The 25,818-nt window shown below is 53.9% G+C and overlaps 1 protein-coding gene across 2 annotated transcripts in view; it reads right to left on the bottom strand.

The window, feature by feature from the left end:
• The window catches only part of SHANK2 (SH3 and multiple ankyrin repeat domains 2), a 679,458-nt gene that overhangs the window by 5,760 nt on the left and 647,880 nt on the right, over positions 1-25,818 (bottom strand). For both annotated transcript variants that reach the window (XM_030918720.1, XM_030918719.1), the window contains 3 exons: positions 18,677-18,807; positions 16,616-16,727; positions 11,341-13,747 (listed from right to left, as the gene is read on the bottom strand). In XM_030918720.1, coding sequence (XP_030774580.1) covers positions 11,341-13,747; positions 16,616-16,727; positions 18,677-18,807 — 2,650 coding nt within the window. The remainder of the gene's footprint in view (positions 1-11,340; positions 13,748-16,615; positions 16,728-18,676; positions 18,808-25,818) is intronic.

Raw genomic sequence — 25,818 nt, 5'->3', positions numbered from 1 at the left:
GCCTTTGGCTTTTTGGGTAAATGGACAAGAGCAGGGCAGGATCATTCCCAGGCGGCCCTCTTCAGTGACTGGAACCCCTATAGCCATGTAGGACACTCAGGGTTTGAGATCACCCAGAAACACAGACAGCAGGGCGTGGCTTGTGTGGCCAGCGTGGGCTGTGCTCACCTTCCTGAGGCAACACTGTCCAGCACCCACCCAGTGGACAGTTTTATTGCAGAAGGAGCTGGGGTGCACTGTGTTATTTTTAACCTCTTTAGCTCACTGGTAGGACACACGGGCCTTACTGAAAAGCAGAACACGCGAGGAGCCCTGTGTTCCCCAGGGTGGCCATGGGCGTCCCCGAGGGTTCCCTGTGCCTTGCCACTCTGGCTAGGCAGGCAAAGCCCTCAGAGCTCAAGTCAGGATGACCCTTCCAGCTCCAACCTTTACTGGCCCCAGGGAGGTGGCCAGATGACTCCTACAGGCAGGAGGTCCCATCTCAGGGCCAGAGAAGTCCGAGTCCTCACACTTAGCCACATGGAGGTGGCCTTTCACACATCACTCCTTCACGGGCTTTGGACAAGCCCCGTGGCAGGCACTCTCCACACCAAGAGAACAACTGCCACTCTGGGCCCTGGTGCGTGTTTTGCTGTCCCCACACTGAAAGCCCATTCATCCTATTGCCCCTAGGAAGGCCACAGCCACTGGGGAGGGGGAAGAGAGGTGTGGGTCTCTTGCCTTTTGGGCCCATTCACTTGGATATGAACAGCCCACCCACTACTTCTGGAAAGATCCATCCTACCACAGCTCTCTCTTCAAGACCTGGACTTGAGAGATGTCTGCTGGAGCCCTGGCTCTGCCAAATGCCAGCTTGGGTGCACTTCTCTCCCGTCTCCACATCTTCCCACGTGAAGTGGGCTCCTCTCCCTCCTACGTGGCAGGTTACCCCGGGTAGAGGGGCTCTGGAGAGCATGAGGAGTGCACTGGTGTGACATCATGACTGTGAATGGTGGTGGGCTGCAGTGTCTCAGTGAAAGGGTCATGGGCAAGCGGGGAGAGCTGCGAACAGCAGAGATGCTGCTGTGTGGGGAGACTCCCTGGAGGGCAAGACTGAAGCCCCTGCCCATCTGCTGGGGGCCGGTTTATCGACTTGCATTGGGGCTGTCTTTGGAGCTCAATGGCTGACCAGTTAGAGCAGCACTTCCCAAAGAGGAGCCCACAACCCTTCATAGAAACCACCTGGGACACTGGTGGGCAGTGAGGACTCCTGAGCTTGTCTCAAACCTATGGAAGCAGGAGTGCTGTGCGTGGGGACCAGGTGTCTGCAATTAACAAACTCCCTGGACCTGAGACACTGAACCTTAGAGGCCATTTGGTTAGGCCTTGGTTTTCATTCCAGGGTATGCACAAAGCTAATGGCCCAGAACCCTCCAGGAGCTAAAAGCAAAGGGAGTAAGCTAGAGATGGGCCCTGCTGCTGGTCCAGTTGTCTCTCCGGTTTTTCTTTTCTCTTTCTTCACCATGGATGTGTATTTGGGTGAAACCACCCATCAGTTACCTAGGTGCCCCTAAGCTGTGGGACACTTCCCTGCTTGATGTTAGTCACTGTTGCTTCAAGTGTGGAGTAGTTCATAGAAAGGAGGAACAAATCTGAAAGGGGCCTGTGCTGTGCACTGAGGCTTCCATCCTGCTATGAGAAGTGTTTGCAGGGGCTGGTGGGGGCACTGCTGGGCCAGGGACCCCATCCACCCACAGGGTGTTCACGTGCTCTTTTCCAGAGGGCTGGGTGCCCCTGAGTGGGAGATGTTACAAACCAGGCATCCCCATCTAGAGCCTGCCCCCACCCTCAATGGGGGCTTGCTGGTCATTGGTTGTACTGGTCACACCAACAGGCATAAGGCAGGTGAGACTCTGAGGATTCCTCCACTGTTTCTGGGCCCAGTTACTCACAATCAAGAAATTGGAGGCCAGGCAAATCCCAGCACTTTGGGAGGCCGAGGTGGGTGAATCATTGGAGGTCAGGGGTTTGAGACCAGCCTGGCCAATAGGGTGAAACCCTGTCTCTACTAAAAATTAAAAAAAAAGAAAGAAAATAAATTAGCTGGGTGTGGTGGCGGGCACCTGTAATCCCAGCTACTGGGAGGCTGAGGCAGGAGAACTGCTTGAACCCAGGAGGTGGAGGTTGCAGTGAGCTGAGATTGTGCCACTGCACTCCAGCCTGGGCGACTGAGTGAGACTTCTTCTCAAAAAAAACAAAAAACAAACAAACAGAAAACCTGAAATCAAATCAGAGTCCAGTGGGGCTTCACAGCAGGGGAGAGGGGCCAGCACCCTCTAGTATCTCAGTTTACATTCTCAAGAGAGAGGTGGCCTATGGACATAGGATACACGAAGAAACCTGCAACCCCCCCCTTCTCTGGTACTCAAAGAGGTTTGAAAGACCAGCGCCAGTTCCAACTTAAGTTAAAACTGGGGGTGCTGTGGCCTGTTCTTCTGTGTCTATTCCAGAGTCACAAGAGCACAGGTTTTGAGGAAGGCTTATTTGTCTACATTGATAAAACAATTAAGCCAAGATTATTGAAATCAAATAATGAGTAAGTTGAAAGTCACTGCATTCAGAGGTGATTTAGGGTGTTAATTAGGGCCAAGGACCTTGGGGCACAGGGAATGTTTCCTATAAAATGGGAAAACATCTTACAAGAAGACACATGCCCACAGAGGACTAGGGGAAGAGGGTAGCTGGGGTAAAGTTCTGGTCTCCATGGGCTTTTGCTAAAGCTGACTGCATGGTGACTGTGCCTGCAGCCCTGACTCTGGGCAGCTCCACGGTGGCAGCATGGCTGGGGCCTGGCCTTGGTGCTCACCAGGCCTGTGAAGCAGAGGCAAGTGAGCCTCAGAGTGAGAGCACCTGCTTCACACCTGGGCAGTATTCACCACGGGTATCTCTGGCCCAGAGGGTTGCCCCAGTGTCACCCTCACTGGGAAAATACCCAGCTGTTCCCAGGTAGTTGGGATTGATTTTGGCTTTTGTCAGGAAAGGCTCTGCAGGCAGCTGTGTGTGTGGTTAGGAGGCAAAGAGGAGGCTCTGCAAACACCTTGGTGGGCAGCGGGAGCGTGAGAGTGGCACACACGGGGTCACGCAGCAGCATGGCAGGTGGCACTTACTTCCGTTCAGCACGACCCTCTTCTGTTAACACCGGTCATGGGAGCAAATGAAAATGACAAATGGAATGACTTGAGACAACACTGCAACAATGAATGAACAAGAAAGGAAGAAACAGAAAAAAGCTGCTTTCGACAGATGAAATGAAGGCAGTGGGGCAGACCCTGGCTGACAGCCCAACCGTGGTAGTCCCTCCGGCCTGCCACAGCCTGCCCAGAGCTGAGACATCAATATGGCAGCACTTTCGTATGGAGTGTGGGAAACTCACAAGCTTGCCTTCTCCTTCTTTGGCTTGGGATAATGTAACCACTTGTAAAGAAGAAAAATAACCAGGAAAAAAGAAAGAAAATAGTGGCATTGGAGTGAAGTTCACCTCTGCCTGAAACCCACTGAGAAGCAGCTTATTGCCAATTTCCTACCTCAGGTGCCTGAACTGTCTTTCCTGAAGCTTAGGGAGGATAAACGAACATTCCTGGCCGGGGAGGGCACCCCAACAGGACAAGTGCTTTGCTTCAAGTCTGCATCACAAGATAACAGCCCAGCTGTTAATCACGGGGGTGTCACGTGCTTGGGGCCTGCCAATGTCCTGCCCAACATCTCTATAGAAAATAGCCGCCTGCGAGTGTGAGATGCAGGGTGCAGGCCACCCTGGGCTGCCCACCCTGCCCGCCTCAGCAGCTTGACTCTCTTGGTTAATCACATTGATGATATGCACTGGATCTTCCCGGTTGCACAGATGGTTACGTTGCTAAGCAACCGCTGGGTTCCCAGTCGGAACACACAGGAATCTGCTGCCCTGATTTAGAACACAGACATATATACGCACTCACACCCAACTCCCCACCAGGTCACCACTGTCTACCCTGCCTTTTAAATCAAATCCATGTAGAAATGTGAGAATTAAAAAAAAAAAAAGTAATTGAGACACTCAAAGAGGTGCTGTTATTTCATCAGTACAAGTTAATTGGGGTGTGGTAGGTAAAGAAGCAAGTGGCTTTTTCACTGTTTACAAATTCAATTTGGCTTTTTTTTTTTTTTTTTTTTTTTTTTAGACAGGGTCATGCAGCAATCATAGCTCACTGCAGCCTCAACCTCCTCAACTGATCCTCCTGCGTCAGCCTCTGGCATAGGTAGAGTAATTTGTGCTTTAACTGTAGCTGAACATGGACCAGGGGCTGGTCAGTGATGCTGATTAGGTATGCTGGTTCTGTCCCTCCCATGAGCCGCCTGTCAAGGGCCTGCTGGGCCCGGCCAGCACTGGGGCTGGACTTGGAGCCTGTCAACATATGTTCTCTCCAGCACAATGCACGCCTCTGCATTTTAGTGATGAGCCCCCATCTTGCATGAAAATAGTACTTATTTCCAAACTGCTTTCTTATTTATTCCATCTTTATAGCCTCCTGATTAGCAGGGCATTGAAAAGATAGAACTGGAGGCACCAAGTCCTTACCTAGCTTACCCGAGGCCTGGATGTGGGGACTGGAGCCCACACTCTCACCTGTGCCATGCTTTATGTTGTGTGTCTCAGCAGCTGCCAGGCCTCCGCCTCACCCCCAGCTCTGAGTGCCATGAGGGGGTCCTGGTGGTGTAGTTTTAGTCCTCGAGGTCTGGCCCAGAACAGGGGTGGAATAAATAATTGTTGACTGAAGTGTTAATGGCTAATATATCCTTTTCCCAGATCAGAAAGTTAAGGGACTTTGCCGAGTTACAGAGCCAGACCTGGGAGCAGGGCAGGCAGCCTGAGGCTCTGCGGCAGTTCCACCAGGAATCCAGGTTTTCGCGCCTGGAGGTTCACAGCTAGGATCAAGAAGGTGCCCAGCTCTTGGGAAGAGAGACTCACCCTGTGATATGCTTTTGCCAAAAGGGCCTCATGTCCAAACTGGGGAGGAAGACTCTGACTCGAGAGCCACCTGTTGGTGGGCAAGGACAAGACCCTCCCATTCATCCTTGCCCAACTCCCCAAGTACCAGCCCCGGTGGACGCACAACCTTACTAGTGCTCCCAGCCATCCGCAGTCGCATTCACTGACATCACATTCACGTTTCTATCGGGGCCTGGGAACCCTCACACCACCCTGCTGGTGCTGCGGTGCTGAAAACACCGTGAGGTAGCTTCTAGTACCAAGTCAGTTTTGAAACAGTCTGTGCTCTGGGACCAGCTGGGCAGAGATAATTTTCTAACAACCTAAAATTATTTGAAAATCACAAGGCTGTCAGGATAATACTGCAGAGACCCCAGGAGGGACTGGAGGCCTTGGCAAGGGGAGGCAGGTACCCTGAGGCAGCGGGCATAGGGGCCTCGGGAGGAAAACTCGCCTGAGCTCACATCCCAGGTAGCCTGACCACTCAGAGGCCTCTGGGACCTGGAGTTTCACAGGACAAATCTTCCTCAAGCCCATCCATCCCATGGGGAAGCGAAGGCCAATCTCGAGGTCCCTTCTGGACCTCCCCCACTGCAAAGGGCTGGTGACCTAGAGGGGACTCTGGGGAACTCTTATAGGCCATGCCCCCTAACAGAAGCCATGGGGGACCCCCACAAGCACACACTCACTGCTCTGTTGCCCCCACATACACAGAGTGAATGTGAAGCTGACCTCTGCCATGGAAGTGATGGTAAAGAACATCAGATGTATCTGGCTTTACAGTCAGCGCCTGGTATGTGTCAATTATCTCTCAATAAAGCTGGAGGGCAAAGGACACCTGGAGCTCCTGGGTCATAGCAAGTTTGTTTTGGGTCAAAGCATGTAAGTCAGGCAAGCTGCTGTGTTTTCCTGGGTTCCTTAGGCACTTATCCCTTGAGTCTACCCGTTTGTCTCCAGTGTGCAGGCCCTATACTCCCACAGCAGCCTCCCTGTGCCACCAATGGATTCACCTGATCACACAGCTGCCTGGGCTTTTTTTGTTCAGGAAACAAAGTCTGGTCATGCCAAGGCTTTGCTGAAGCCCTCTGAAGGCAGCCGTATCTGGAACTCCACCCAGCTCATGCCCATGGCCTGCAAGCCCCTTGTGACCTGGCCCTGCCTAGCCCTCCTCATCTGGCCATGGTTTCATGAGCATGGAAGGCGCTTTCTGGCCTCAGGGCCTTGTACTCTCTGTCCCGTGCTGGGATGCTCCACTCCTGGTTTTCTGCAAGGTTGGCTCCTTTTTAAATTTCTGGTCATTCAAATGTCATTTCCTTACAGAGTGTCAGTCCCTTTCTGCACATGCTCGCTGTAACCTGCTAGGGCATCATAGTTAGCCCTTTTTGTGTGTGGTCAGGGTTAACCTGCTGGTGCATCATAGCCCCTTTCTGCACTGGTGTCACTAACCTATTGGCATGTTGTGGCTCCTCTGTGGCATTTGTCACAGTTTGGGTTTGTCTTATTATTTCTTGTCCACTTCTCCCCTCGAGAATTTGAGCTCCCCAAAGGGAGGGGCATCTGGAATGTTTTCTTGTTCAGTGATAAAGCCTGGGCACAGCATGGTGCCTGGAACATAAAGGCAATCCCTCACTTTGTGGAGTGAATGATTAGTGATGGCATTGCTGCCCCATTCTGAGGGCCCAGGCATCCTTGTTGGTGTATTCCTCATTACTCTGTAGCCTCAGCCTGGCACTGGGCTTGTAGAAAGTAGCCCAGTGAACTCCTGACTGGTGAACGCAGGAGACGGTGGGGCTGGGCCGTGATTCCAAGCCTGAGTGTCCAGTCAGTCTCCCAGGCCTGCACCTGAGGAGCTTCAGCCTCTGATGAGTGTCCAGTCGGTCTCCCAGGCCCGCACCTGAGGAGCTTCAGGCTCTGAGCTTTTGCAACCCCAGGCTCCTGTGCTGGGGCCCCCAGTGTGTGGCACTGTCAGGCCTCTGGGCTGGCAGCTGTTGTCTTGGCTTTCTACGGAGGAGGGACCACTGACTCTTCACGGAGACACATTCACTCTTCCTTCCCCAAACCAGTTTCCTTCACTTTGATCCAGTTTGAGATCAAAGATGAGATTACCTCCTGGAATAGTCAGGCCAGGTGGTCCTGGAACACTTTTCTCAGAACTTCCGCCTCCATTCTTGGCAGGGTGTTTTCAGATCACCCTGAGAGACGCCTCTAACATGATGTACTTTGTTCTCTTTTAACATTATGTACTAAAGAGAACTCCTTCATCATCTTCCTTTCGTCAGCGGATTTGTAATTAAGACGCCTGCAAATTCCATGTCATCCTTGACTTCAGGGAAGAACTGTGAGCAGCAGAGACTCATTCATGGCTAAAGTTAAATCACACATCCCCAAGGAAAACGAGGATCTAGTCGTTTAATCTTTAGCTGCTTCCTTTGATCCCATCCTGGATTCTTGCAAGAAGTAAAAAGAAAGGAAGATTCCAAGGACGAGACGAACTTTAAAAGGGTCATGTTCAGCTGAGGTTTCTGCCCATTTCGTGAACGAACATTTGAGAAACAACTCTAATAAATTGTCCCTTTCTTGGGCAACCAAAACTTGTTTCTATGGAAATGGGATTTTTACACCACTGCTTATCTATTATTTCAAAAAAGCATGGCTGGTTTTCAATTTTCCCTGGAAAAACTCATTTCTTTTTCCTCAGTAGGAATTCCCTTCATCCAATTTCGTGCCTCATTTTGCCCAGGGGCCATTCACAGCTCTTAATTTTTAGATGCATTTAAAAGGGGTGGTGAGTCGCCCAGGCAGGTGAGCTCAGGTGAGAGTTCTTAAGACTCCCTCTGATCCTCAGATGATCAAATGCCCAGGGCCCATCAATGAAGGCCATGCCCAGCAAAGGACACGTGCCCAGAGATAGGTCTGTGGCTGAGAGGAGACAGCCCTCATGGCAAGGAGGGCAGCTTTGTTGCCCTGGCAATTCTGGAACCCCTACTTGACTGACCCCCCCACCCCTACTTGTCCTTATCAGTGTGTCCCGTGACTGGCGCACCTCCATGGGGGCTTTGTCCCAAGTGCTCAGCCTGGTGAGGTTATTAGATCCAAGAAGCAAGGGCGAGGGAGAGAATTGAGCCTAGTTTAGTGCCTACAGCGAATGCCCTTCATCTTTGTCCTCTGGCTTTAGGCCATCCTGTTTCTAGTCCAACCCTGAGTGTAAAGTATAACCCCTGGCTGGGAGCAGGAAGGAACAGACATGGCCTCTGGGAGCTTGGCAGTGCCAGTGAACCCCTAGTGACTAAGCCTGCTGTTATCAGCCACAGGGTGACCTCCTAGTGACTAAACCCGCTATTAGCCTCTTGGTGACCAAAGAGCTTGGCCTAAGGAGAGTCAGAGGCCTGAGAGCAGTCCTGCCCATGGCAGTCTCAGACTTGTAGGTATTCGCTTTGCCAGTTGGTCATTCTTTCCAAGGCAGTCCCTGGCTCCCATAAGGTCAGGAGTCAAACCCTGAGCCAGCTCCAGTGGGTTGGGGGTCTCGTTCCGCATCTTCCTGTGAAGTACCCTTGGCTCAGTAGATTCACCGCCCTGCCCTTGGGTTCCTTGTTTGCGCAGCGGGAAAAATGACAGGCCCTGGCTCAGGGGTGCCGTGGAATGCGGTGCCTGGCATTTAGTGAATGCTTTGTGTCATAGGTGTGGGCTCCTGTTCTTACTGTAAGAGAGCCGGGCTATAAATAACAGGACAGCTGGGAGGCGGCCATTCTTGGCACCCAAGCGTGGGTCGGCAGTGGTATGCAGCTGCTCTCCTTCAGAGTCCAGCAGGATTCTGCCCTGTGAGGTCTGCTTTGAGCCAGCCCCCCACTCAGGGGTCCCCTTGGAGCAATGCAGGGCAGAGAAACCCTAGAGACACACAAGTTGGAGTCCCATTCCCCTGTGGGCACCCCAGGAGTTGGCCCAGCCTGAAGACAAGTAGAGGGGACAAGCTGTCCAGCTACCACTCAGGGAGAGGCCCCCACAGACGAGGTCCCTGGACTCACCGGGTGAAGTGCTCAGGGGAGCAGAGCTTGGTGCAGGATGCTCCGCTGGCCTGAACAGTGGATTCCTTCCTCCAGCCCTAGAGCCATTCCCTTCCAGTTCCTTCCTTACTGCAGACATTGCTTACAAGGGGAAGTAAAAGTCAGGAAACCCCAGCCTGTGTCGCTATCTATCCCCAGCTCCATCTCCTGCTGGCTGTGTATGCAGACAAGCTGCTTATCCTCTGAAAAATGGGTGTGACTCATACCTGCGCCCCAGCTGTCATAAAAATTACCCACCCATGTGAAAGTCTTTTGTAAAAATGTGAAACACTAAGATAAGGCCTCTTAATTGTTGCTTCCACATAGAGTAATGACGCAAGAGCCACATTCGTATGTAATGGGGAAGGGTTAAACTAGTCAGTTTTTCAGATTTTTGGCCCAGTGCAGTGGCTCATGTCTGCAATCCCAGCACTTTGGGAGGCTGAGGCGAGTGGTTCGCTTGAGCCCGCTGGTTTGCTTGAGCCCAGGAGTTCAAGACCAGCCCAGGAAACATGGCGAGACCCCATCTCTACCAAAAAAAAAAAAAAAAAATTAGCTGGGTGTGGTGGCATGCATCTACAGTCCTAGCTACTCAGGAGGCTAGGTGAGGTGTGAGGATTTCTTAAGCCCAGGAGGTCTAGGCTGCAGTGAGCCGTGATCACATCACAGCACTCCAGCCTGAGCAGCAAAGCAACACCCTTTCTCAAAATTCCTGGAGGCTGTTGAGTGTACTGGTAGGTATATATGTACATAATTCTTAAAGACTTTCTCCTGGACTGGAGGCACTGTCTGAATGTCCGCCGTGTAACTGTGCTTCTCTCTACCAATGCCAGTCTATCGATACTCCTCTAGAGTAATAGATGGCATCCGAGTCATTTATTTACATCCACACTGAAAAATAACTGGGAAAATTGGGGCTCTCAGGCTACATCTTGAGCCCCAGTTGTATGTGATGTCACTGATTACTGCACTGAGTGGCTTCAATCAAATGCCTGCCCAGCAGGGGTGTGGAGAGAGGCTCCATTCGTCAAAATGATGAAGCCCGAGATCAAATATCAGTGGGAGAGACTGAAGATGCTGCTGCCTGGGGAAGAGCAAAATGGCGCATGCCACGGGGAAGGAGAACCAAGAACCACAAGTCATCACGGGAGCCAATGGGGCTCCCAAAAGCCACAGACCGCTGAGCCCTGATATGGTTTGGATTTGTGTTCCCACCCAAATCTTGCATGTGAAATTTTAATCCCCAGCGTTGGAGGAGGTGCCTGCTGGAAGGTGATCAGATCGTGGTGGGGGAGTTCTCATGAATGGTTTAGCACCATGCCCCCGGGTACTGTACATAGTTAGTGAGCTCTCACGAGATCAGGTGGTTTAAAGAGTGTGGCACCTCCCCCAATTCCCTCTTGCTCCCCTTCCGTGATCACTGAAAGTTTCTTGAGGCTTCTCCAGAAGCCAAGCAGATGTCAGCATCATGCTTCCCATATAGCCGGCAGAACTTGAGCCAATTAAACCTTATTTCTTTATAAATTACCCAGTCTCGGGTATTTCTTTATAGCAGTCCAAGAAAGATCAAATATAGGCTCCTTCCAGATAGCCTCAGATAGAGCCCTCTGGTTGCATCTAGAAATGACTCCTGACTTACTCTACCTTCAGTTCCAATGGAAATAATGTAAACTCTGCATGATACTGTGAAGGGCTGACATGGACACAGCTGGAGGCTTCTGCCCCTGGGACAGGGTGGGCTGGCAGGGAAGAATGTACTGCACTTGGAGTTTACCAGTACAGTCATGACCCAGTGCCTCCCTAGCCCGCAAACCTGGTAGTGATGGGGGGAGAAGAACCCACACATGTATTCAGACACCTGCACCCGCCGCCCACCCACTCGCTGCCCTCTTGGGGCAGCTGGTCTCCTGCAACCAACTCGAAGCTTGGTTTGGGCTTTGGTGAGGCTCTAAATGGCCTTCTAGGTGGTCCTGGCAGAGATCTGGAGGGCACAGAGGAGAGAGTGGAGCTTCTCTTTGGAAGCCACGGTGGGGAGGGCTTCCAGCAACCTCATTTCATTACAGGTCTTTATGAGGGAGTGCTGTGTCCCACCAGAATGGCTGTGATCATTACTTGGCTGTCCCAGAGTCCAGGAGCATGAGAAAAAGAAGTGTTATTGCATTAACAGACGTGGCCCACACAGGCTTTACGAATTCCCCTCTTCGTGTCCGCTGGGGCTGCTACCCGAGGGCCTTTCCTGGTCAGCAGGGACAGTGCACGCGGAGTGGTGTGCACCTGCACCAACCGCGGACTTACCTTGGAGCGAGGCTGGCGGACTTGGCTCCCATGGGTGAATCCAGTCCTTCCCCCGGCTTGGCTGATTTCTCTCGGTTCATTTGCTGTAGGATAGAGTTCAATTCACTAATAACATTTGCCTTTGGGCCTGAGAGAATCGGGCTTTTGATCTCTGTGACGTCGCCCCACAACTTGGAGGTCCTTGGCTGGAGAACCTTGGCCATCCCAGGCTGGGCGCTGCCCGGCGGGGGCGGGGGAGCGGGCGGGGGGATAACAAAGCTATCTACATCCTCTTCCACGAGCGCGTCTTGATAAAGTGCATTGCTTTTGTGAATGATGGGCTTCATTTTTGGCTTAGGAGGTACTGGGGGTTTGTCAACCATAAATGCTTGCCCATCTGCATAGACTGTGCAGGTGTCCACGTTCTCTCCACCTTCGGAAGACAGGGTGGAGATGCTAGACACGGTGGAGATAGTGCTGGTCGTCTCGAGGTGGTGGTCGCTGCTACTCCGGCTGTCCACCTCCTCGATCCCAGAGTCGGCGACGGCGTCAAAGCTTTCAGGGGGTGGCAGGAATGAGGCAGGCAGACAGTTTGAAAGACTGGCTGGCTTCTTGCTGTCTGCAGAGTTGGTTGGTTGGCTGGAGTTCAACGAAGGGGACTGAGGGATGTCGCTTTTCTTCTGCTTCACTAAGTCTGTGAGAGCCGGGACAGAAGCTGCCCGGTCATCGGGGATATCAAAACTATTTGCAAATTCCAGGGGAGGAGGCAATGGCTCTGTAAAAATAAAATCCTCGTCCAAGTCCACGGATGCCAGAGGGGGAGGAGGGATGCGGAATGGCAAAATCACCGCCTCTTCCATGGAGCCCACCGCCACGATGGTTCTGCCGGGCACAGTGGTGGGCTCGGGGGCAGCGGAGATCTGTAAAGCACCTTCGGTTTCGGAAACACCTTCTGGCACCTCGGACGGCGAGCTGTCTGGCTTCATCTCCACGTCTGCCTTCTCGTCCTCTTCCTGCAGGGCATTGTCCAGCTTAGTGGCGTCCACAGTGTGGACCATCAGCAGGCCAGCTGACTTCTGTTGGGACGTGTCCATGATGTCGATCAGCATGTTCTTCTTGTCGTCGCCCTTCCGGTCTCGGCCCAGGTCGGTCTCGTACTTGTTCTCCGTCTCCTGCCGCCTCAGGGGTCCCCGAGTGTTCTGCCTGGTGACCGTAGGGAAGCCAGCATCTAGGCTCGGCCGCATTTTGGTATCAATGTAAAGAGGTTTGTTGAGGTCAGCCTTGGGGGCCTCCCCTTTGGGTCCCTGCTGAGACTCCTTCATGGCTCGGTCCCTTGCAGAGAGTGCCAGGGCCAGCGGGGAGCTGGGATCAAGCAGCCGCCCTGTGAGTGGGTGGACGTAATTCCCGGGGCCAGCTGTGCCGCTGCTTGTAGGGGGTACTGCTGGGCTGCTCTCAGGCCCCTGGGCTTTGGACGTGGAATTCAGCGGCCTCCCAGCCTCACCCTGAGCACTGGCCTCGGCGCCACCCACGAAATGGTTTTCGGGCTCCCTGGGCGTGGCACCCGGCATGGGGGATGACAGCTGCTCAGCGCTGTCCTCGTCAGCGAAAACCCCCTCCTCAGGGAACATGGAGGGCCGCGTCCTGGGGGCAGGTGGCCCTAGGCCCACATCCTCGTCCCCCAGGTCTGTGGAGAGGAAGGCCGGGGAGTTCCTCCTGGCTTCCAGCCGCTTCTCACGGTCGCGGACTGCTCCGGCGATGGCGGCGGCGAAGGGGCTGCTGACGGTCAGGCTTTCGTCAGCCCGCAGCTGGCATGGTGGCTCCGGGGCCTGGGGGTCGATCTCCATGCTGCTGCCCTGGCTGCTCTTGCCGCTGCTGCTGGTGGACGGCTCCTTCACGATGATGGTCGGGATAGGGATGGAGCACGTCTTCTCGGGGCTGTCCTCCACATTGGACTGCTTCACCAGCATCCCCTTTCGCCTGGCGGGCTTGGCGGGGACATAGACGGCTTTGCTGGCGATCTTCCCCACCTCTGAGTATGGGTTTTCGGGCATCTGGCCCCTCTTGTTGCGGAAGTTGGCCTGTGGGCCAGCGTTCCGACTGTAGAGGTCTTCAGAGTCCAGGGAGTAGCGGTCCAGCTCTCTCCTGAAGTACATCCCCTTCTCCCTCATCATGGTGGCCACAGTGTCGGACCTGGTGGCGGGGGACACCTTGGCGGCAGAATTCTGATTGAACGCAGGCTTAATTGTCCCGTAGACTCTTGGAGTTGGGGACTTGGGGCAGTTGTAAGCGGTGGGGGAAGGTGGTGGTGGGGACGGGGGCACAGACTGTGGTGGAGGGGGGATGTCCTCGGAGGTGTCCGGCATGGACAGGCTTCTGGTGAACTTCAGCATTGGAGGAGCCAGAAACTGCCGCTCTTCCTCTGTTATTCCTACAAGTAGAAGATAGGTTTAGCTTTAAGTCACAATAGCAACAAAGCCTAAGTTCCTAGGAACGTGCGATATGCTACGTCTCCACAAACTCACAAGTTCAGATGATGAACGGGTATTCATGAAACACAGCACAAGCCACAATGCCAAGTGGTTAGTCACATGGCCCATTGTGAGCCGAAGGACAAGAAAGGGAAGAACAGAAAGGCCCTGGGGATGCTGTGAGTGCGCTGCTGCTGCGGGACCTCCAGGCACAGGCTGCAGCAGGGGAGCTCTGTGAGGCCAGGGCAGAAGGGCTCCTGACGCTGAGCTGTGTGCCAGTCTGCGGGCCAAGTGGGCAGCTTGCCTTGGGGCTGCATGTGTGTGTGCGCACGTGTGCCTGTGCTGGCATTGTGCTTGGGGCGGGGTTGGCTAGACCAGGAGGTGTCCTTCCACCACGCCCCTTCAGACATGGTAAGGGCTCCTGGGGGGGTTTTAGGGCAGGGGCCTAAGGCTGTCACCTGTCCATGTGAAATGAGAGCAAAGGGGTGCGGGTACTGCTGTGTTTATGTGACAAGGATGGTGTACAGTCCACCATCCAGATGGCACTTGAGCCCCGCGGCTGCCCAGATGTACAGGGAGGCCTCTGCCACCCTGAGCCAAGCCATCTGCCCACGGTTGGCTGTGTGTGTGCTGGGAGGAGGTGCTTTTCTTCCAGGGTCACGTGAATCCTTTAATTGCCTGACTTCACTGGGCCCCACTAAGGGTTCTGCGTGTCCTGGAGCTCTCTGGACCCTCAGAGAGGTGGATGGCTGGGGAATGCCAGCTCAGAGGAGGGGTCATGTGGGCTCTAGAGCCTGGCCCTGAGGGGAGGGAGCCCAGGTTCCTTTAAAGATCCCGGCCTGGCCGGGCGCGGTGGCTCAATCCTGTAATACCAGCACTTTGGGAGGCCAAGACGGGCGGATCACGAGGTCAGGAGATCGAGACCATCCTGGCTAACACAGTGAAACCCCGTCTCTACTAAAAAAATACAAAAATCTAGCCGGGCGAGGTGGCGGGCACCTATAGTCCCAGCTACTTGGGAGGCTGAGGCAGGAGAATGGCGTAAACCCGGGAGGCGGAGCTTGCAGTGAGCTGAGGAGATCTGGCCACTGCACTCCAGCCCGGGTGACAGAGCGAGACTCTGTCTCAAAAAAAAAAAAAAAAAAAAAAAAAAAAAAAAAAATCCCGGCCTGAGCTAGGAGTAGGATCCTAAGCCAGGCCTCAGTGAGCCCCTTCTGGGTCCCAGTGGCAGCCCTGGAAGTGGTCCTGTCAAGACCCTCTAGAGCAGGGGCTGAGAGCCCAGCGGACCACCATGATCACAGCTGATAGAACCTCATATTGGCACAAAGTATGAGTTGACCTAATGAAAATACGTGGATGTTGAGTGTGTGGGGATGCAGCTGAGGTCCTACAACAGCCAGCAGCGTGGCCTGAGGGTTCTCTGGGTGTGTTGCCTGGGTGTGACTTTACAGACTGTTCAACAGCTCAAGACACAGACACGTCAACAGGAGCACTCAGGGAGAAGGGAAGCGAGACACGCACACACGCACCGACAGACGCACGGCACGGGGATTTCACGTCAGGAGCATGCAGGGTTTTCAAAGAGGTAGCAAAATAAATTACTTGAAATGAAAAAAAAAATCCTAGGACAAACTACAATAATTTATTCCAATGAAAACTTCCATTCGATAAGGGTATTCCAAATTTAACATACTCCTTGTGGGAGGACATTTTGGCATTGCAAAGATGGCTCGTTCAAGGCGTTCTCCATTGACCAGTCACTCTGAGTTGGTTGTCTGGCAATTATGTTCCCAAGGAGTACTAATTTAAGAATACACCTTATAAAGTAAACTGGGTTACATTCAGATTACAGATTCCAAACCATAAGGGTTCACTAACCTGATAGAAAGATTCTGCTGTCTGACAGGAGGAAATCAGTTGTTATTAACCAGTAACCGCAAGACAAATACGCAGCTCTCCCTGAGTTTGCTGGTGCAGGGGGAGCTTTAAGCACAGCAGACACCACCTCCATGGCCACTTACTGCCTAGTGCCTGCCTACAGTCATCCACCTCAGACTCACAAGCACACTGCGCTTCTGCACAGCAGCCCAGAGGCATTTCCAGAACACACAGGACAGTGCCCCTGGGGTGGGCGGGGCAGACCAGAGTCCCAGGGTTGCCCCCACAACTCTCACAGGGCAAGGGCCTTAGCTGCTATCAGAATTGACACAATAAAGGCAATGCTGAATTATCTCACAAAGGGACTGTCTCAAAGGGTCAAGTGTGACCTTGTCTCAAGGTCAAGTGTACTTTTGCCTGCAGCAGAGTCAACAGGAATAATTGTGACATTAAGAAGAAAGGAAGGCAGTTTTCTGCAACACACAGTACATTATTTCATTAGCATTCGAGACCCTGACCAGACCACCCTTGGAAGTATATCTGCTGAGCTCATCCTCCAGGCCTGGTGGTGGCCAGGGAATGCAGGGAACCCACTTGCCCTTCCCACCCTGAGCAGGGCAGGTGGGGCAGGGGGGCTGGCTCGGACCACCCTGCCCCCCCGCCCCTTTACTCTGCTGGAATTATACAGATAACTGGGCTTCAAGATTACAGAAGCCACAGTGGATTTTGTGTCCTTCAGGGGGCATAAGTTTCATGCCACTCAGATGTTCCAATGGCTCCCTGGTGGGCAAGGCCAGGTTCCTGCCCGCTGGTAGGTAGGCTGGCAGGGCCTTGCTGGGGTGAGACGCCAAGCCAACTGTGGCAGGCCCAGGGGTCAGAACTCCCGAGGAGCTCTAAAGCTGTTTGAAAGCCCAGGGGCAACTTCTGTGGGGGAGTGCCATGCTTCTTACCTATTGATTTCTGCCTTCGCATCGTACCTCGAGGGATGCCCAGAAATGGGGCTTTTGGGCTCCCAGGAACAGTGGGCGTCATCACGGCGATTCCTTGGCGTTCATACACAGACTGCAAACCGGAGAGCCTAGGGTGAGATGCAGCCCTGGCCAGCCCTCACCCAGGGTCACAGGGCCCAGAGGCCACAAGGGAACGTCTGTCACTGTGGCTTCCCCAAGCTGCTTCTGGAGCCACCTCAAATCTCCAGTGGGGCTGATGAGAACCACAGCACTGAGGACCCAGGAAGGGCCCTCTCTAGGTGCATTTCCTGTTCACTGCAGCTGCTATTGGCCTCTAGCCCTGTTAGGATGGCAGCATGCCCTGTTCCATGGAGATGTGGTCTGCTGCAACACCATTTGCCAGAGCAGCTGGACAGACACGTCTCTCTGAGATGGGGGCCAGGCTGGATGTCCCGTGGGAAAGGGCACAGACTGGTGGGCAGTGGGTTCTGGCCTGGGTCCATATGCTGCTCCCCATGTGCCATGTGACCATCAAGTCCTTCCATAGGAGCTACCGTTTCCTCTTTCATAAAATAGGCTCATGATACTAGCCCCACAGTATGTGCAAAGGCCAACCAGGTATTAGCGTAGTGTGTGCCAGCGAGCGTGAGCAAGCCCTGGAGCTGCTTGGGGGCACGGTGTGGAGTCTGCAGCAGCAGCTGTTCCCGGCCTCCTCCCTCCTCGGCCTATTCCAGGAGGAGCCTAGCGCTCCCCCGCTCCACCTTGGAAGCAGAGTCCTGGTGCTGCCAACCCTTTCGCTTCCCCAGGCTGCTGCTTTGTTTGCAAAACTGAGATGGCTCAGGGCCCCAAACTCGTAGTATTGAAGGCCAACCCAGAAGAATATCAGATGCGGAAGCTCAATGGAAATAATCGTGGGCAAGCTTTTATTACTCCAGCTTGGAGATGCAGTTTCCATGTGTCCACAGCCTCTGTTTGTCTCACTGTATGGCCCTGAGGCTGGAGGGGGAAATCGGGAGGTCGAGGGCACTTTGTCTCAGACACCCCCCAACTAGATGGGGCACATGGGTGCTGCGAAGGACTGAGAACAAAGAGGGAGGCAAGGATGGGCAGGCAGGGCCTGAAGGGGAAGGCCCCTTGTGAAGTTCAGAGGTGATGGGAGGAGGTGTGAGAGCAGATATTTTAATTGTAACCATTAACAGTTGTTTAATGCACATTCCAGAAAAGCCTTGTGGTAAATTTATAATATTTATAGGTGTTACTGTTCAAGAAAAGGCTAGACATAGTGAGGCAGTTTGATACTGGTTCAAAGGGAACACTAAGTTAGGTAAGCAATCACGACAGGTAGGCAGTGCCGGAATCTGACATCAGGCTCAGATGGCTGCCTCTGGAAAATGGAGAAGCAATCCAAGGGTCCAGGAGGCCGCGCCTTCCTCAGGATGTGCCCGGGGGAATCAAGCAGCCTCTGCCCCAGGCCCTTTTCCAGCTGTGTGCCCTCCTGACTGCCTAGGGAAGGTGACCGTGGCATGGGCAGCCTGCTCTGAGCCAGGCACCCACTCTACCCAGCAGACACTGAAGCCCTTCATGGCGCTTCGGGCTCCGAGGACAAGTGCTGCCCAGGATCTTGGAGCACGTAGGGGACTGCCACATGGGATGTGGGACAGATGGCCTCTTCCACACCGGAGCATTTCTGTGCTCTGGGTGGAACAGGAGGCAAGATCACCTCTGTCTGAAGCATGCGTCAAGGCCTCTTACATCCGTGTGTTCACAGGTCCTCAGCAAAGTATGACAGGGGACACCTTTGAGGGTCAGGGCACTGAGTGAGCAGAGGCAGTCAGTGCAGTAAGGGAGTGGCGGGGCTTGGATGTGGCCTGCTCTGTCCCACCACTGTGAGTCTGCACGGACCCGGCTGTTCGTCCTGTGGCTACTTAGATTTGGGCCCCACCTCTGGACAGCATGAACCAGACATGACAGCATGTGCGCCTCAGCTACTGAGACAGCCCACCCACTTCCTGGGTCACTGCCGGCCCCTGCCCCGCGTGGTCCCAAGGTACAGCCACTCACGTTCATGTCTGAGCCCGCGGGGAAGCACCGGCTGCTGGGCCGCTGCTTGATGGTCGCCACCCTTGGTTCCACGGCCATGTTCTCAGCAGCACGGGAGGGCTTGGAGGCCGGGACTATCTCCTCGGGTTTATCTGCAATAGAACCGTGAGGATTGGAGCAGCATCACCAGTGGGGGAAGCTGGGCGTCCACAGGAAAGCACACAGGTGCAGCAGCCACTCCAGCATCCAGAACTGTGCAGGGGGCATTTGTTGCTGCTGTGAGGAGCATGCATGTGCCTCTGCCACATGCATTCCCACTGGGGCATGGGCTCCTTTCCCAGACCTTATCCTTGGAGGCATGCACGAGGTGTGGACATAGAAGACCCTCCACAGCTCTGTCGCCTCCTCGGAAGTGCCCAGCCCGTCAAGGACTCTGAAGCTTTTTGGGACATTTGTTTTTTTTTGTTTGTTTTTTTTTTTTGTTTTTTTTTGAGACAGAGTCTTGCTCTGTCGCCCAGGTTGGAGTGCAGTGGTGCAATCTTGGTTCACTGCAACTTCCACCTCCCAGGTTCAAGCAATTCTCTTGCCTCAGCCTCGCGAGTAGCTGGGATTACAGGCACCTGCCACTACGCCCGGCTAATTTTTGTATTTTTAGTAGAGATGGAGGTTCACCATGTTGGCCAGGCTGATCTTGAACTCCTGACCTCAAGTGATCCACCCGCCTTGGTCTCCCAAAGTGCTGGAATGACAGGTGTTTGGGCCATTTCTTTAGTGGAATCACTTTATTCTTACTAATGGGATTTATTCTTGTGAGGGTTAACCTGACTTTTTGAATTTTTTTTTTGTTTGTTTTTTTAAAAAGAGACTCAGAAATATGGTTCCTTTGTAACTGTGATTGCCAAGACATGAGGACCTGCCATCCAAAGCAGTGTGGGTGTTTCAGAAGCCAGGGTGCTCAGGAGCCCCAGGCATTAGTAAGTGTTGCAGAGGGAAGGTCACTGTTTATTTTCCCCAACGCAGAACCTTCCCATTTCCTTTTAAAAAATGAAAGCCAAAATTTAGTTATAAGGGATCCTTAGCAATTAACAAAAGCTTTTTAAAAAGGACATTTACAGCACTTTTTTTTTTTTTTTTTTACTTGAAAACTGAAGCACATCCTGGAGCTCTCCTGATGCCTTAGCTTCATCTCAGGTATTTGGGATCAGGCATAAGGGTGTGTCTAGGGCTGTTTAAATGCAAGGGCCCTGTGCCACTGAGACCTGGAGAACTGGTCTTCCAGTCCCAATTGTGGAAAAGGTGACTCCAGCTGTACTTCTGAGATGTCACTGGGTTGGGACAAAGCCAGTGCGGTGCCTGGTGGGTGTACCCCATTCTGAGCCTTTGAGACAGCACTGGCCTTACTCCCTGGGGAGAAGCAGGCCATCTAGAACATTCTGCCTTCTGGCCACCCTAAGCCCACTCTTAGCATCTGGTGGCCTCCCATGAAGTGTATGCTAAAGACCTGCCCAGACTTTGAGCCATGGGGCTATTGTGTGGGTCAGAGCTGAGCAGAGTGCAGGGAGGAAGGCCCCCATCTTCAAGTTGTTCTTCAGGATGAGGCGGAAGTTACCTGTCATGGCAGCTTCTCATGGGGAGCTGACCCATGGGCAAAGCTTCCAGAGCCACAGCATGGCTCAGGGTTGTCCAACACAAAGGCATCAGGCTCCTGACAAAGGCAGCCCAGACCAGAGGTCCCCACAACAGAAGTTTGGGGAGAAGAAATGGGGGTGTGCTGGGGACACTGAGCCGGGCACCCTGTCATGGCCCCTCAACCTTGCAGAGCAGCTGAGACGTACGTAACTCTGACACCTGTGGACACTCTCATGGTAGAGTCCGCATGAGGGGCCTGGTTCCAGGCCTGTGTTCCAGACCCTTGGACCAGTCCTGCCGCACTGGGCCAGAACCTCAGGTCAGTCTATACTTTTTTTTTTCTTCTTTAAGATGGAGTCTCGCTGTCACCCAGGCTGCTTGGCTCACTGCAACCTCCACCTCCTGGGTTCAAGCAATTCTCGTGCCTCAGCCTCCTGAGTAGCTGTGCGCCACCATGCCCAGCTAACTTTTGTATTTTTAGTAGAGATGGGGTTTCACCATGTTGGCCAGGCCGGTCTCAAACTCCTGACCTCAAGTGATCTGCCCACCTTGGCCTCCCGAAGTGCTGGGATTACAGGTGTGAGCCACCACGCCAAGCCATATGTTTTTAGCCTTCAAACAAGGAGGGGGAAGAAAAGGCAGGAGAATGTGCAACAGAGGCCATATGGCTGCCATGCCCAGCACACTTACCATCGGGCCCTTCAGGGAGGCATTTGCCGACCTCTGGCCTGGACCATGTTTCCAGTTGTCAGCAAAATGCCAAGTGTTCACGCAAAGCAAGAAAGCCCTTGCCCCATAGTGTCCGGGCAGCCCAATCTCCCCCCACAGCACTCTCCCTTCATGACCAAGTCCAGCTGACCAGGCCTGCGGGCTCACTGGGCCCCAATGCTGCATCCCTGCGCACGCATTCTCTCCTGTGATTCCTGGACCCACAAGCCCTGCTGGCTCTTTGATGAGCCTGATGCCTCCTTGGGGTCTTGTCATTCCCCCAGTGGATGCTAAGCTTCTGCTCCTCAGGGAACTGGTCAGGCACGGTAGGAAACACTCGATTCTCATCTCACTTGGCAGTGGGGACATCCTGGCTGCGACCTGTGACCCCAGTCCAGAGCCATGCTGTCCTCACCTGTGTTCAAGACCCTCCTCTTCTGCCCTCCTCAGCCCAGCTCCTCCGGCTGCAGCAGGTGCTGCATGGCTGCCTCGTCTCACATTCCCTTTGCTAGGGTCCCTGTCAATCTCTCTGGGCTGCACGGGCCGGGTCCACCTGCCATGGTTCCAGCAATTTGCTTCCTCCAAGGATCCTTTCCCCTCCTAGGGCTGGGGTGGAACTCCTTGGATGGCTGGGGTCAAATTTGTTTCTGTGCAGGCCTCTCTGCCCTGGCCTTGCCCATCAGCTGGGCTGTTCCCCTTTGACTCAGGACCAGGCTGACGCTTGGGTGATCTGCTTTGGCCGGCTGTGACGTGCAGCTCCAGCTTGGTCTGTCCCTGGAAGTGGGGGTGCTAGGCAGTGGCTATTCTTTGCCTCAACTGAGATGTGGCCGCTGGTGGCCCCCAGAGTATTTTTCTCCAGTGAAACGGGTTGAGATGTGCCTCCGTCACCAGGGAGTTATGTCCCACAACTGTGGTGAGCCAGGGCACTGTGGGGTGGGGATGCCCCAGACCTGCTTGCTGACAGTGCTGGCCTGGGCCCCTCCTCTGACCCCAGTGGAGGGTGAGGCCTGAGTGGGGTGCAGCAGCATGTACCTCCAAGAACATGACCCAGAAGGGATGCCACCAAGTTAGGGGAAGAACAGCTGGAGCCCAACAAAACATCCCATGGGCACATTCCAGGTGGTGAGCTCTGGGGACCCCACAGAATCCAGCCCGCCGGATACTAGCGGGATACTATACGCAGGTGCACACAGGGGAGGGTGCCTTCCTGGCTGCCACCTGCCTGTGCTCAGGCCTGCACCTGTGGAGATGCAGGAAGGCCCATCCGAGCCAGAAACCCCTGGGCATCCCTCCTGTGTCATGAACTCCTTCTGGCTGGACTTCCAGGCTATGGTAAGCTCAGAGGCTAAGGTGGCAGCCAGGGCTGAATAGCTGAGGTGAAGGAAAGTTATCAGCACTGAACATTGACAGAGGTGTCAGACCCAGAAGATGCAGGAGAGCCAAGGCCCTGCAGGGGAAGGCCTGAGCGCAGGTGGGTGTGGGAAGGCTATGGCCAGGCTCCGCTGTGCTGTTGGCCATGTCTGGGCACATCAAAGAAGGAGGGACTCTAGGGCGTAACAGCTTTCCTGGGATTATAATTTAAATGAGCCAAATCTTCAAGAAGCTCCTGTTTCCAACTGGGCCCTTCCAGAAGCAATGCGTCTGCTTTTTATGTATTAACAAACTCCGCAGCTGATGAGGCTGGTTCATTTCCATCCACTGCACACTGAGGGTCTGCTGCCTGGCCTCCCCGGGGCACTGCCTTGAATCCTCACATTCCCAAAATGAACAGGCTACAGGCTGTGATTTTAGGACCTCAAGGCCTGTGGCAGGCCTCTTGCCAAATACACCTCATGTAAATGTGTGCCCAGGGTGAAGGACAGGTGTCCTGGTCAATAATGACAACCATCCCTGAATCAGGGGCAGGTTCTGGGCTATCATCCTGTTTCTCATCCTCATGAGAAGCTGGCTGTAGTAAAGGGACTGTTCCCTTGTTGAAGAGAAAACATTTCAGGTCTGAGATGCATAAGGCCATACAGGGGCAAACCATGGGACCAGGCGGGAGCTGGGGCTGGCATTAGGGTCCCCCGAGCCTTGTGCCTGCCATGTGGATGGGCTGCCCAGCCCTGGGCCCTGGTGGGCAACGGCTGCAGAATGTTTGTTTGGAAATGATTGGGGTCAGCACTGGCACGTTCTGCCTCATCCAGGAGAACCACGAGGCGGGGGTGGGGGCGCCCTTCCCATCATCACAGTCACCACGTCGGAGGGTCAAGTCCCTGCAGGTGCATCCCTGAAGCTGTGGCCACTTTGACTGTGGACGCTTGGTCTCTGTTTTAAACCTTTCCCTTCCCAGTAACCCCAAAACAAACGTTCTTTTGAACCAGAACAGGTGAGAGCAGCCGGGTGTATTGGGGTGACAGGGTCAGGGGCTAGCATTCCTTTTTAAGTTAGAGTTAGTGTAATTCAAATGAAAAAGGAAAACCCTGCATTGGTCCCCTACAGGGGGGTGGGTCCTTCCTGGCCCTTGTCTCTTGGGGACGTGGGCAGTGGGAGCGTGCTGGCCTGACTTGCTTAGTCCCTATCTTGGAGATCTTGTTTACCAGGATATGGAGACTTTTCAGAAAAGCCACAGGACTGCAGATTCCTGCTTCTCATTCTAGACTCCTAAGGATTATGCTTAATTTATAAAAGCTCAGAACTAGGTCTTTATTCAGGGACTCCGGATGAAGGGGATTAGCGAATCCGGCCCCTGGCAGTCTTCAATGAAGTGCTCAGTGACTGAAAACGAGCCTCAGACAGATTTGAAACTGTCAAATCCCAAAATACTCCAGTGAGAAGCTGATGAAGATGCCCCAGCAGTCACCCATATTTCAGCCCTCTGAGCAAGCGTGTATTCTCTCTAGAAGACACACGTGATGCTGACCAGGCACAGGAAAAAGGGAGGGGAGGTGGTAGCTTTGTCACCTGCCTGCCCTTCCTGTTACCAGAGACCCCCCAGCCCATGAGCTGACTCTGGACCAAGGGCTGACTTCCGTGCAGGTTCCCCTGATAGGGGGCACGAAGCAGCGTGCCCCATGCTAGAGAAACCTTGCCACTGCTCTGCATCCTCAGCAAGTCACTAAGGGAGTCACCAAATCGAGGAGTGACACAATCCCAGCGTCCATGCTGAGGCTGGGAGGCCCAGGACCACACAGGCACCTGGTGGCCAAGTCTCCTGCTTCCCCAGGTAGGAAATGGGCTCTGCATTGAAGCGACGCTAGGTCCATTGTCCAGCGAGTTCCTTTGCCTGTGGCCACACGGCAGGCCCAGAGCCTGGAAGCCAGCTCCACTGAGGGGCAGAGTGCCCAGCTGTTTCCCCATCGACTCTTCAGAACCTTCTGGGGGAAAGCAGCAGACCAGACCCTGAGGAGGGCTGCATAGGGCTGCTCCAGCTCTTCAGCTTTCCATGGTCTGCTTCACATCCTCTGAGATGATCCAGAGATGATCCAGGGACCCTGTCGGTTCTCAACCACTGCTCTCTCCCCTTATGTGAGCTTGAAGTGGTCTGTCTACCTCTCTGGAGGTGCAGTGCCACTACATCCTGTCTCTGGGTGAGAGAGTATAAATGTCACTCCATTTCGAAAAGGAAAACACACACATCTGCAGTGCCAGATGTTAGAGGACAGAAGCCGTGTGTGTTAGAAGCAGCGGCTGTTGCCAGCTGGCTGGCCTCTTGGTTTAATCTTCCAAAGAGGCAGTGCAGGGTGGGAAGTATGTGCTTAGACCCTGGTGGACTGGTCCTGGCCCGCAGATCTGAGTCACACACCTTCCAAGGGCTAGAGTCTGAAGGTACAAGTCAGAGGTGCCTGGTAGGGTGGAGGCCACAGTCCCCTTCATGTGCCCGGGGGCAGAGGCCCCACCCCAAATCCTGCCTGACAGCTGGCTTCTGCCTGAGCCCAGCACAGGTTCTGGGGTCTAGGGCAGGTGCTCAGAGAACACTTAAATACTAAACAAAGATTTTACAGATGGAGAACTGAAAACCTGGGACCATTAAGCAGGGTAAAGCTAGCAGGGACAGAGTTGGGATTTGAGGTGCTTTGCCAGGGATGTTAAGATAGATGACCATGCACCGGGGGGCTTAAAACAATGGAAACATATCCTGCACAGTTCTGGAGGCTGGAAGTCCAAGGTCAGGTTCCTTCAGAGGGTCTGGGGAGGATGAAATCCATGGTGTTTCTTGGCTTGTTCCTTCTTTACAAGGACACGTCACTGGATTTAGGGCCCACCCGAGTCCAGCATGACCTCATCTTGATTAGATCTGCAAGGATCCTATTTCCAAATATGGTCCCATTCACAGAACTTTGGGGGTCACTTTTCAACCCAATACAACTGCAAAGGCCTGACTTTTGTTCCACATGGCCTTTCTGGAGTGTGGTGAGTGCTTTTTCCGAGAGGCCAGGCTTCCCAGAGACGGGTGGAGGCAGCACCAGGGTCCTGGAGCATTTGCCACGCACCCAATGTGTGCTCCACACTTCGCATGTGCAACGTGGGATGCACTCAATGGCCCGGGAGGCAGGGGCTGTCGGTACCTCTCGGTGTCTTCAGTCCCCAGCTGGACCCCCCCCGCAGTGTGACCAGGCCGGGCCACGGCTGCTGGTCCCTTTGGGGTCTTCCTGCCCCCACCCCTGCCCCCGTTATAGCTGGGGTTGGGGCTCTGGGGCATTTAAGCTCAAATTTGTAGTCAGGTTCTCTTGCTCAGACGGGAGGTGGATGTTCTCTCTCTGGAGCTCCTGGCCGTGCTATGTGTGGACTCTGCCTGGCCGTGCAGGCTATGCCTCTTATCTTCTGATGCCACCCTGGGGAGGAAG

Source organism: Rhinopithecus roxellana, chromosome 15 (genome assembly GCF_007565055.1).
Source record: "Rhinopithecus roxellana isolate Shanxi Qingling chromosome 15, ASM756505v1, whole genome shotgun sequence".
Lineage (NCBI taxonomy): Eukaryota > Metazoa > Chordata > Mammalia > Primates > Cercopithecidae > Rhinopithecus > Rhinopithecus roxellana.
Note: the sequence above shows the minus strand (reverse complement) of the source record. Positions and strands in the feature narration are given on the sequence as shown.